Source organism: Mobula birostris, chromosome 29, assembly GCF_030028105.1.
Source record: "Mobula birostris isolate sMobBir1 chromosome 29, sMobBir1.hap1, whole genome shotgun sequence".
NCBI lineage: Eukaryota > Metazoa > Chordata > Chondrichthyes > Myliobatiformes > Myliobatidae > Mobula > Mobula birostris.
In genome coordinates this window covers 23404871-23417367 of record NC_092398.1, presented here as the reverse complement: position 1 = coordinate 23417367, position 12497 = coordinate 23404871, and the positions used below count along the sequence as shown (strand labels likewise).

Genomic DNA, 12497 nt, shown 5'->3' with positions numbered 1-12497 from the left:
AACATTTTGTGCGTGGTGCTCCGGATTTCCAGTATCTGCAGAATCTCTTGTGTTCATGAGTTAAAGAGGAACCGAGGGGAAGGTTCTTCTCACAGGGGGCAGGGAGTATATGGCGTGAGCTGCCGGAGGAAGTGGTAAAAATTCTGAAGTAATCGTGGCTGGAATCTGGTTAAGGATTGGAATTCTGGCTGCGTAAATAGCGGGGGGGGGGGGGGGGAAGCAGTATTTGGAAGGAATGCCGAGAATTAGCGAATAGGTTCCTTAGTAGGTGACCAGCAGCGGTGACTCCGGAGGACAAATAGTGAGGACGAGCCTGAGGCGTTGATTCAGACAAATCGCCGATCCGAGCTCATTAAGAGAGGGGAACGTCTGACTACAGGTAACGGTTTTTGGAGGTTTTTAAAGTAAAGGATTGTGTGATTAAAAGATGCTGAGATTAAATAATCAATTAGCTCGAAACTACATGGCTGTATTTGATCTGCTTGAATAGATGGGGATTAATAAATATGATATTGTGCAATAACTTTACCTGGTGTGTTTGATCGGGTTTTGCATTTAATTGACAACAGTTTGATTACGGTTGATTTAATTTGGGACTATTTTTCCAGGGACACTCAGATAGCGGAGGGGCTGGAATCTGAGAGAGGTCAGACAAGTTAATTGATCTGCGTTTCCCGCAGCGGACCAATCAACAGCAAGCATCATCGAATCTTGTGTGTTGTGCTTCCCACGGCAACCGGGGACCTTTGTCCTCTCTGTCCAATCAGAGTTCGATCCATCCCCAACATTCTATTCCCGGGGCTATAAATGGGCTGATTGGAGCCGCGCGTCGCCAGCGCGGGAACTGATCCAGGAGTGGAAAATGGTGAGCGCTTGGAGGAAGTGTCGGGAGCGGGAGCCGGAACCGGGTAGTGAACGTCTGCGGGAACGAGAAGGCGGAGAGAAACCCGGGGAAGGGAAATGTGCTGCATGTCCGCAAACTCCGGGAGATCCAAAGTAACTCGACGACGGGAGGGGAGGGTGTGCTGAGAAAATGCGCAGGAAAAGTGGGTGTGTAATTCCCAAGGGCGTGAGGGCTCCGGTCGGCGAATAGAAAGTAGAATGTGGGAAATTGCAGAGGTTAGTAGAGTGAACCTGAATCGTTGCATCTTTAGACGATCCACTGAGCTAATCCCGATTGGATGGAGTTTAGTTTGCGAATGGAGCGAGGGCGCTCTGGACTAGGGAATCCGGAGATACATAGGAATTGTTATGCAAAGCTCTGAGCAAATTAATCGGGAGCGCACTTCTGGAAAACAATTCCCTTGTGTCTTACCCAACCGTATGTTACCTTCCCTGCAGCGCGAGTGTATCTCAGTCCACATCGGCCAGGCCGGGTGCCAGATCGGTAACGCTTGCTGGGAGCTGTACTGTCTGGAGCACGGCATCCAACCGGATGGACAGATGCCGAGTGACAAGACCATCGGAGGGGGCGACGACTCCTTCAACACCTTCTTCAGCGAGACAGGGGCGGGCAAGCACGTCCCCCGGGCTGTCTTCATCGACCTGGAGCCCACCGTGGTCGGTAAGGGGAGCAATAATGCTGACATATAGAAACCTCAACGCGACCTCCTCTCCTCTCCGTAAGACGCCCTGCGGATTGCAAAATAAACAAACAAACAAATAAAGCGTGCTAATCCTCCCGTTCTGAAATCTTTTCCACCCACACAGATGAGGTCCGGACCGGCACCTACCGGCAGCTCTTCCACCCCGAGCAGCTCATCACGGGCAAGGAGGACGCGGCCAATAACTACGCGCGGGGCCACTGTTCCATCGGCAAGGAGATCGTGGACCTGGTCCTGGATCGCATCCGGAAGCTGGTAGGTTGTGGACAGGTGCCCGTCAGCGAATTGTAAACGTTTCCCATTGGCCAGTGTTGATCCCAATCCACACCTGTCCGCTATCCTCTCCCATTCCGAACGGAGACCGGCACAGTACCTCACGCTCACACCTCTTTCCCCGCAGGCGGACCAGTGCACGGGGCTGCAGGGGTTCCTCATCTTCCACAGCTTCGGGGGCGGCACCGGCTCGGGCTTCACCTCCCTCCTCATGGAGAGACTCTCCGTCGATTACGGCAAGAAATCCAAGCTCGAGTTCGCCGTCTACCCGGCGCCCCAAATCTCCACCGCCGTGGTCGAGCCTTACAACTCGGTGCTGGTCACCCACTGCACCCTCGAGCATTCGGACTGCGCCTTCATGGTGGACAACGAGGCCATCTACGACGTGTGCCGGCGGAACCTGGACATCGAGCGCCCCACTTACACCAACCTCAACCGTCTCATTGCGCAGTTGGTGTCGTCCATCACGGCGTCGCTGCGCTTCGACGGCGCCCTCAACGTGGACCTGACCGAGTTCCAGACCAACCTGGTGCCCTACCCCCGCATCCACTTCCCGCTGGCCACCTACGCGCCCCTCATCTCGGCCGAGAAGGCTTACCACGAGCAGCTGTCCGTGTCCGAGATCACCAACGCCTGCTTCGAGCCGGCCAACCAGATGGTGAAGTGCGACCCCCGCCAGGGCAAGTACATGGCGTGCTGCATGTTGTACCGCGGAGACGTGGTGCCCAAGGACGTGAACGCCGCCATTGCCACGATTAAGACCAAGCGCTCCATCCAGTTCGTGGACTGGTGTCCGACCGGCTTCAAGGTAAGACCCATCCGCGCCTGAATGCATTCCCCGCACGCAATTTTCTTCTGTCTGCCCTTGCAGTTTTCAACCGTCCCAGGGATAGTCGGCTAGTTGTGTTCGCTTCACGAATAGGCAGGCACCAGCTGAGCAATAGGATATTATAAAGTGGAATGAGTTGGTTGGAATGAGATTATAATTGATGCAACTTTATCTCCCACAGGTGGGCATCAACTACCAGCCCCCGACTGTGGTGCCCGGCGGCGACCTGGCCAAGGTGCAGCGCGCCGTCTGCATGCTGAGCAACACCACCGCCATCTCCATGGCCTGGACCCGGCTGAACCTTAAGTTCGACAAGATGTACGCCAAGCGGGCCTTCGTCCACTGGTACGTGGGCGAGGGGCTGGAGGAGGGAGAGTTCCAGGACGCGCGGGAGGACATGGCCTCGCTGGAGAAAGATTATCAAGAGGTGGCGGTGGATTCCGCCGAGCTGGACAGAAGAGGGGAAGAGGAAGAATGAGATTTTGTAATTTAGATATTGATGGTTCAATTATATTCAATGTATCGTTATATAGAGTATCATATTTAAGATAATAAAGGTATGTCAGTAATGTCTGTTCTGATTTTTTATTTGTTGTGTCACCACAAGTTTGGGGAAACGGGAGGAAAGGTGGTGAAATGATTAAAGGCAAATAACAGGAGAAGACGGGAGCTGGGGAGAATGGACTAGGTGCGGCCATTAATGGCGCAAGATCGCGTCGGATGCACAGTGGCCACTTTATTAGATACACTTGTTCGTCATTGCAAATATCCAATCAGCCAATCGCGAGGCAGGAATGCAATGCATAACAGCATGGAGACATTAGACTTTTTTTTTGGCAGCTCACTCAGGTTTGCCGATGGAGTGGAAAGTTCATGGACTGGTGTCCGACCGGCCTCAAGGGGAGACACATCCGCACCTGAACGCATACCCCGCACACAATATTCTTCTGTCCGTACAGTTTCAAACTGAGTTCAGGATAGTCGGCGAATTATGTTCATTTCCTGGACCCGGCTGAACCTTAAGTTCGACAAGATGTACGCCAAGCGGGCCTTCGTCCACTGGTACGTGGGCGAGGGGCTGGAGGAGGGGGAGCTCCAGGACGCGCGGGAGGACATGGCCTCGCTGGAGAAGGATTACCAAGAAATGGCGGTGGACTCCACCGAACTCGACAAGAAAGGGGAAGAGAAAGAATAAGATTTACTAATCTAGAAGATATCTACTTACTTACTTACTTACTTATTTGTTTGTTTGTTTATTTATTTAATATAGCTAAGATAATTAATAAAGACGCTTAAGTGAAGATTTGTTGCGTTGATCTGTTTATAGGTGGGCCACGCACACCTCCGGCTGGGCAGAGTGTAATTTTCATTGCACTAAGATTAGCGATGTTGTGGACATCCAGGAAGACTATCAAAGCTTGCAGTAGGCACGAGGTGAACTGTTGGGCACTGAGGGGTACGATAGAAAAGAGAGTTCTGGGATTACAGATACATAAAGCCTTGAAAGTGGCGTCAGCGGGAGAAAGAATGCTTTTGGCACGCTGGTCTGCATAAATCGACGTACTGAGTACAGGAGATGGGATCTCACGTTGAAATTGTATTACACATTGGTGAGGCCTAATTTGGAGAATTGTGCGCAGTTTTGGTCACCTACCTCCAGGAATGATAAGGTAAGATTGAAAAAGTGCAGAGAAAATTTACAAGGATGTTGTTACGACTTGAGGGCCTGGTTATTTGGAAATACTAATGTATTAGATCTTTACTCCCTGGAGCATAAGAAAATGAGGGAGATTTGATAGAGTTATACAAAATTATGAGGGGTATCGATGGGGTAACTGCAAGCAGGATTTTTCCATTGAGGGCTGACTGAGAGTAGAACTAGAGGCCAAGCGTTAAGAGTGAAAAGTGTAGCGTTTAAGGGGAACATGAGAGGGAACTGCCTCACTCAGAGGGTGGAACGAGCTGGCTGCGGAAGTGGTGGATCCGGGTTGATTGGAACATTTAAGCGAAATTTTGGATAAATACATGGATGGGAGGGCAATAGAGAGCTATAGCCTAAATGCAGCCTGACGGGACCAGGCATAATACTAGATCAGAACGGACTAGATGGGCCGTAGGGTATGTTTCTGTGCTGTAGTATTCTATGATTCCATAATAAGGTGGTGGGGGGCGGAGGGGAGCGGGCGATACGATTCAAAGGTTTCAAAGGTACATTTAATGTCAGAGAAGTGTATATAATATTCATCCTGAAACGCTTTTTCTTCGCAAACACCCACGAAAACAGAGCAGTGCCCCAAAGTATGAATGACAGTTATATGCTAGAACCCCAAAGCCCACCCCCAGTCCCGCCTCCCACGCGTAAGCAACGCAGCGATCCGCCCTCCCCCACCAGCAAAAAAGTATCGGTGCCCCCCACCAAGCACTCAAGCGTGCAGCAAAGCACCAGTAAAGACACAGACTTGCAGTACCCCATTGACTTCTCATTCACCCGGTAATTCGACAGGTTATCTCTCTCTCTCCCTAATAAGGGAAAAAGAGATGTCTCCCTTTCACAGCGAGAGGAGAGACACAACAAACAGCTCGTTGATTTACGATGTTAAAAGTCAGTTGCGTCGCTTCTCCGGGTCTCTGGGCACACAGCCAGCATCCATCTTGCTGCTTTCGATCTTCCATTTCCTTCGACACACCGATTCCCTGCAGAGGCACCGGCCACGAGTCCGCCCGCCTCCAGAGCCACAAAATCCCAGAACTCTGAAGGCGTGCTAATCTTCTAGGTCGCACCCTTGGTATACGATTGCAGAAAGATTCAGTACTGACTGAGAAGTACGAAGGTCCTCTACGTCTCACGATTACATCATGTCATATCTTTTCTTGTGTGGCGCGTGGCCAAGTGGTTAAGGCGTCTAGTGATCTGAAGGTCGCTACTTTGAGCCTCAGCTGAGGCAGCGAGTTGTGTCCTCGAGCAAGGCACTTAACCACACATTGCTCTGCGACGACACCGGTGCCAAGCTGTATGGGCCCTAGTGCCCTCCCCTTGGACAACATAGGTGGCGTGGAGAGGGGAGACTTGCAGCATGGGCAACTCCCAGTCTTCCGTACAACCTTGCCCAGGCCTGCGCCCTGGAAACCTTCCAAGGTGCAAATCCGTGGTCTCACGAGACTAATGGATGCTTATTATATCTTTTCCTCCCCGACATCCCATTCAAAGCCACCTGTCCCGGCTTTCCGCTGGGACCATGTCATCCTTGGTTTCCTGGTTCGGTCATTCTTTCCCCTCCCGGCTCCGTTCCCTAGCATTCTTCTACGTTCCCACTGATTACGAAGCGTCCGTACACGTTCAGACATCAGTAATTAAATATTTTTACTAGTTATATTAGGAACGGGACACGGTGGACAACATTCCTTCTAATTTTTGTCCTACACAGCGGCGCGGACTAGCGATTGCTTTGAGGAGGAATTTTTTTAAATGCCTTTTAGTTAGCTGCGCGGCACTTTAAATGATTTCTTTTGTAGAAGGCGTCGGCGTTCAGCGGGCTGGCAGTTTATCAACGAGCTGCCAACTTCCAATCTGCGTTTATTGTTATAATTTGTAACCGTGGTGTATCTTGAAACACTGACAATGTAAATATGTCAAAACTCTAAAATGTTTCAATACATACGGTATGGCTTAATTTAAAAGCAAAATCCCATATTTACATGCAACAAGTGACTTCGATAGTCCATAACACTCGTAGGCCATTGACAAACCGGGGTGTAGCATTACTCAGCTGCGCAACGGCCCTTGGGAAGCAGCTGTTTTTTAGTCTTAATGTCTCGGCTAAGATCCCTCTGCATCTCCTACTAGATGGCAGAAGATTGAATAGACAGTCTCCGGATGGGATGGGACTTGAGAATGACTTTAAGCATTGAGAGTTGTAGATTGCCTCCGGGTCCAGTAATTGAGTCCCAGTGGTGTGCTGAGCCATCCTAATGACCATTTGGAGAGCTAGAGTAGTACACTGGCATTTTCTGTGTCAGTGTGTTCTCTATGGCACATCGATAAAAGTTGGTCAGCAATACTAGGGGCAGACTAGCTCTCCTTGAGCACCTCCGCTTGGAAAGTCACTGTTGTGCCTTCCCACAATGGAGGTTGTGTTGATGAGCCAAGTGAGCTTCTTGGTGATGTTCATCCCCAAAACCATAAGCTGGAGACCCTTTCTACCATCTCACCGTTTATGAATTGTGGGGCTTGTAACAGACATTACTTGACACTTGTGTGCATTGAGGTATGGGCTGCTCCAGTTTTTCAGGAGCGTCAAATTGCCTTGCTGAAGTTTCCTGATGTTGAGTGATTGCTGTACACCTATCGGATTTTGTGGCATGGGTGAGGAGAGTGTGGAGAAGTGAGCTTACTCCACACCCCTGTGGGGCACTAGTGTCCACGATTAAGGGGATTGACGTGCACTCGCCTACTTTCACGTCTGGATACTATTAGTGAGGACGTTCAGGATCCAATTACAGGTTGATGTGCAGAGACCTAGACTGTGGAGATTGACAGTCAGCTTATATGGTGGTTATATGGTGTTCAATGCCGATCTGTAATCAGTAAAAAAACACATCCTTACGTGCTCCAATACAGCATGAAGGGGATAAAATGTCGCCTTCAGTTGACCTTTTTGCCTTGTAAGCAAACTGGTGCTGGTCCAAGGTAGCCGGGATTACATTCTTGATGTGGGACATGACCAATCTTCCCAAACACTTGCAACTTTAGGAGTGAGCGCCACCGGTTTGCATCAAAAAGGCAGCTCATACTATCGCAGTGGCTTACACTGCCTTACAGCTCTCCAGTCCAACCAAACTCTGTCTCATTAACACATAATTAATTACAGGACATTTAACAATTATATTAAAATAGATTTAAAAATTCAGTAGCATCATTTCAGAATTATATTTGCGTTATGTAAAAGAATATTGTGGCTGCGCGGTAACGAAAGCTACAGTATGTGCGTGGAAGCATTACAGTTACGGCACGGCCACGCACCCGCGCAGCTTAGAGGGAACAGTGATGTTGGGCAATTTACAATGTGGGAGTGACGAACGCGCACGTAGAGGCGAAAACGTATGCACACTGGAAAGCCCGCGCCCAAAAGGGAGAACTCGTGGGAGTCGATTAACCGCGTGATCGATCTGCCGTGTTGGTTTCAATGAGATCCCCCATCATTCTTCTGAATTCCAGTGCGTACATGCCCAGAGCCATCAAACGCTGATCATACGTTAAGCCTTTCATTCCCGGCATCAGTCCCGAAAACCTTCTCTGGACCCTCTTCAATGTCAGCACATCCTTTTATAATAAAGGGTTCTCCGAAAAGTCCTTAATTCGCTGAACATTCATGTGCCTCTCTAAGAGCATCTTAAACACCTCTATCCTATCTGCCTCCACACCACACCTGGCAACATATCCAGGTACACACAACTCTCTATAAAAAAAAGAAAATTTAAAAGCATGTCCCGGACATGTTTAAACTTCCTTCCTTTAACCTTAGTATTTGACCCTTCAACCCTAGAGAAAAAAGATACAGGCTGTATAATTAATGATATTTCTCATAATTTCATAAACGCTCTTCTGTCTAAAATGCGCGGTTGCCCGACCGCCCAGTTACTGAAGTGCTCCCGCGCCCATATCCTCTGTTGCTACATAGCAGTAATAAAGGAGGACGAGAAAAGAAGTTTACGAAACATGAAAGATTTTCTATGTTGTACCGTACTTCAATTAATAAATAAAATCAATAATATGTAATTTTACAATTTTCATTTTAACTATAAATAGTATGCATATTACAAAAACATTTAAAGTCCCGAGAAGTTTTCAAGCCATGTAAAATCCCTTCTCAGAACAATGGTTGGGCCGCGCAGCTGTAATATATATAAAATATAGAGAAAATGTTGCACAAACTCCTGTCAGAACAACCTTCGGCCCCCATGCTCCAGAGAAAACAGCTCAAGTTTGTCCAACTTCTCCCTTCCCTCTAATCCAGGCAGCATCCTGGTGAACCTCGTCTGTACGTTCCCCAAAGCCTTTACATCTTTCCTAAAACGGGGTGACCAAAAATGCCCACCGTACTCCAAGAGTGGCCTCAGGGTTTTATTCAGGTATGATATAAACCGTGATTGATGAACTAATTTCCTCGACGAAAAAGGCCTTCTTTGACCTTTCTTCATCCTTTGTAGCCTACAGAGGCTCTTCGGCCCGTCTGGCCAGTGTCGTACTCTGACTAGTCCCATCGACCCGCAACTGAACCATAGGTCTCCATATCCCTCCCATCCATGTAGTCATTGGAAATGCTCTGACATGGTTGCAATCGAACCCGCATTCACCACTACCTCTGTGTCCCCACTCCCGCCACTTCCCAAGTCGGAGCAACGACAGACTCTCATGTTGAGCCGAAAGGGTCTGTTGTCTTGCTGTCTAGCTATAAATAATTTATAGATCTTACGCTCAGCAGCAGACCTCCAAGTTAGAATTTGTCCCGAGTTCTAACTTGGAGGTCTTTAAAGGACTAGACACTAGACATTCTGTTAGGTACAGGTTTTAGACTACCGACCATTATGGTATTCAGTGCAACAATGAACGCCCTCCATCTCTGGCTTCCTTCATCATGTCAGTATCCTCCTCCTCCCAGATCCTTTCTGATACCATCAAAATTGCCCTTTTTCCAATTTAGAGTCTCAGCCCACGGACCATACCTATCTTCGTTGCATATTTACTTTGAAACTGATGGCATTAAGAGCACTACGTGCAAAGTGTTCCCGTACACAAATTTCTGGCCCCTGTCTCAATCGCTAATAGCAGATCAAGTATCACACACTCTCTCGTTGGGATTTCTACGTATTGAGGAAACGTTCCTGAGCATATTTCACAAGCTCTTTCCCATCTAGTCCTTTTACAGTACGGAATTCCCAGTCAATATGTGGAAAGTTAAAATCGCCTACTACAACAACCTTATGTTTCTTGCAACTGCCTGCGACCTTTCCATGAATTTGTTCCTCTAAATCCCTAGGACTGTTAAGTGGTCTCTAATTTAGCTCCATTAATGTGGTCATACCTTTCGCTTTCCCCAGTTCAACAGATAACGCTCCAGTAGACGAGTTCGCCGATCTGTCCTTTCTGAGCACTGCCGTGACATTTTCCCTGACTAGTAACGCCGCTCCTTCTCATTTAATCCCTCCCGCCCTGTCGCGTCTAAAACAACGGAACCCCGAAATATTGAGCAGGCAGACTTGCCCATCCAGCCAAGGCGCACCATGGATACAATACCACAAAACCAAGATGAAGTAGTACGCAACAGACAATAGACAATAGCTGCAGGAGTAGGCCATTCAGCCCTTCGAGACAGCACCACCATTCACTGTGATCATGGCTGATCATCCACAATCAGTCCCCTTTTCCTGCCTTCTCCCCATATCCCTTCACTCCGCTATCTTTAAGAGCTCTATCTAACTCTTTCTTGAAAGAATCCGGAGAATTGGCCTCCACTGCCTTCTGAGGCAGACCATTCAACAGAACCACAACCCCCTGTGTGAAAATGTTTTTCCTCAACTCCGTTCTAAATTGTCTACCCCTTATTCTTAGACTGTGGCCCCTGGTTCTGGACTCCCCCAACATCGGGAGCATGTTCCCTGCCTCTAGCGTGTCCAATTCCTTAATAATCTTATATATAGTAAATTGGATTAGGCATTGGCGTTGTGGGAGAAGCCAGCGAGTAGCCGTAAGCGGCTGCCTTTCTGACTGGAGGCCTGTAACTAGTGGAGTGCCGCAGGGACCGGTGATCTGTCCATTGTTGCTTGTCATCTTTATCAACCATCTGGATGATAATGTGCTTAACTTGAATAGGATATTTGGGGATGACACCAAGATCTGGAGTGTAGTGGACAGCGCGGAGGGCTATCATGGCTTGCAGAGGGATCTGGATCAGCTAGAACAATGGACTGAAAATGGCAAATGGAATATAATACCGACAAGTGCGAGGTGTGGTACTTGGCAGGACCAACCAGGGTAGGTCTTACACAGTGAACGGTCGGGCTCTGAGGAGTGCGGCAGAACAAAGGGATCTGGGAATTCAGGCCCACAATTCGTTGCGAGTGGCATCACATGTAGCTAGTGTTATAAAGAAAGTTTCTGGCACATTGGCCTTGATAAATCAAAGTACTGAGTACAGGAGATGGGATGTTATGTTGAAGTTGTGTAAGACAATGACGAAGCCTAATCTGGAGTATTGTGTTACAGTTTTGGTCACCTACCTACAGGAAAGATGTAAATAAAGTTGAAAGAATACAGAGAAAATTTACAAAAATGTTGCCGAGTTTGGAGGACCTGAGTTATAAGGAAAGGTTGAATAGGTTAGGACTTCATTCTTTGTAACGTAGGAGATCGGGAGGAGATTTGATAGAGATGTACAAGTGTATGAGAGATATAGAAAGAGTAAGTGCAACCAAGCTTTTTTTTTTCACTGAGGTTGGGTGGGACTACAACTAGAGGTCACGGGTTTAGAGTGAAAGGTGAAAAGTTTAAGTTGAACATACTGTGGAACGAGCTGCCAGCGCAAGTGGTGTATGCGAGCTCGATTTTAACATTTAAGAGGAGCCTGGTTAGTGATGGTAGGGGTGTGGAAGTTTATAGTCCCTGTACAGGTTGATGGGAGTAGGTAGAGTAGGCTAAAAGGTTTCGGCATGGACTGGATGGACCGGATGGCCTGTTTCTGTGCTGTACTGTTCTATGGCCCTATGACTCTCCGTGCCGACCCATACGCTGAGGTCATCTGCTTTTCCTACGATACTTCTTGTTCTGAAATATACGCAGCTCAGGACATGTTGCACCATGCTCAACCTTTTGATTCCAAACTTTGTCTGAGGTCTGAACACCACCTTTCTTTACAACTTCTCCGCTAACTGTTCTTGACCTCTGGTTCCCAACCCCCTACAACTCTAATTTAAACCACTCCTCTCCACCCGCTTCCCCCCCGCACGTTCACCGCTAGGATATTAGTCCTGTTCCAGGTTAGGTGCCAACCGTCCCCTCCAGTTCCTGTCTTCACTGGAAGACAGCCTAATGATCCAAAATTCTTATGCCCCCTCCCACACAAACTCTTTAGCCACGTATTAAACTGTATAATCTTCCCGGTTCCAGCTTCACTAGCACATGGCACGGGTAGCAATCCTGAGATGACAACCGTGGAGATCCTGCCCTTTAACTTGGCACCCAACTCCCGGAACTCACTTTGCAGAAGCTCCTGACTCAACCTACCTATGTCATTGGTAACTACATGGATCACGTCCTCTGGCTGCTCACCCTCCCGATTAAGCATGCCGAGGGCTCGACCCGAGATGTTCCGTCCTTGGCACTGGAAGGCAATCTACGATCTAGGAATTTTATTCTCTTCCACGGTACCCCCTTTCTCTTCCCCTAAGTAACGGACGCCCTATTACCATCAACTCGCCTCTTCTCTCCCTTGCCTTCCGAGTCACAGAGCCAGAGACCCGACCGCCGTGACTTTCCTCTGCTGGGTCATCCAAAGTGGTATACCTGTTGTTGAGCGGGGTGGCCACAAAGGTAACACTGCACTGGCCGCTTAAAGCCTTTCCCCTTCCTGGCAGTCACCCAGATTCCCATGTCCGGCATCTTGGGTGTAACTGCCTCCCCATATGTCCTATCTGGTCACCGCTTCAGTCTCCCGAATGGTCCGGATTTCATCAGCTCCAGTTCCAACTCCTTAGCGCGGAGTGTTAGAAGCTGCTGCTGGATGGACCTCTCGTAG

At 48.6% G+C, this 12497-nt stretch overlaps 1 protein-coding gene across 1 annotated transcript; it reads left to right on the top strand.

Moving 5' to 3' along the window:
• Nucleotides 1-1323: 1323 nt before the first annotated feature.
• LOC140190262 (tubulin alpha chain-like) lies at nucleotides 1324-3184 on the top strand. The gene is made up of 4 exons (XM_072246839.1): nucleotides 1324-1564; nucleotides 1711-1859; nucleotides 2005-2685; nucleotides 2888-3184. Exons 1-4 carry the CDS (start codon nucleotides 1324-1326, stop codon nucleotides 3182-3184), a joined length of 1368 nt encoding a protein of 455 aa, XP_072102940.1.
• The last annotated feature ends 9313 nt before the right edge of the window (nucleotides 3185-12497 follow it).

What these genes read in the sequence shown, in the direction of transcription:
- LOC140190262 (XM_072246839.1), top strand. Translation starts at nt 1,324, where the DNA reads ATGTTACCTTCCCTGCAGCGCGAGTGTATCTCAGTCCACATCGGCCAG. An exon ending in CCTGGAGCCCACCGTGGTCG is followed by an intron (nt 1,565 to 1,710) that starts GTAAGGGGAGCA and finishes CCACCCACACAG; the next exon opens with ATGAGGTCCGGACCGGCACC. An exon ending in GGTGTCCGACCGGCTTCAAG is followed by an intron (nt 2,686 to 2,887) that starts GTAAGACCCATC and finishes TATCTCCCACAG; the next exon opens with GTGGGCATCAACTACCAGCC.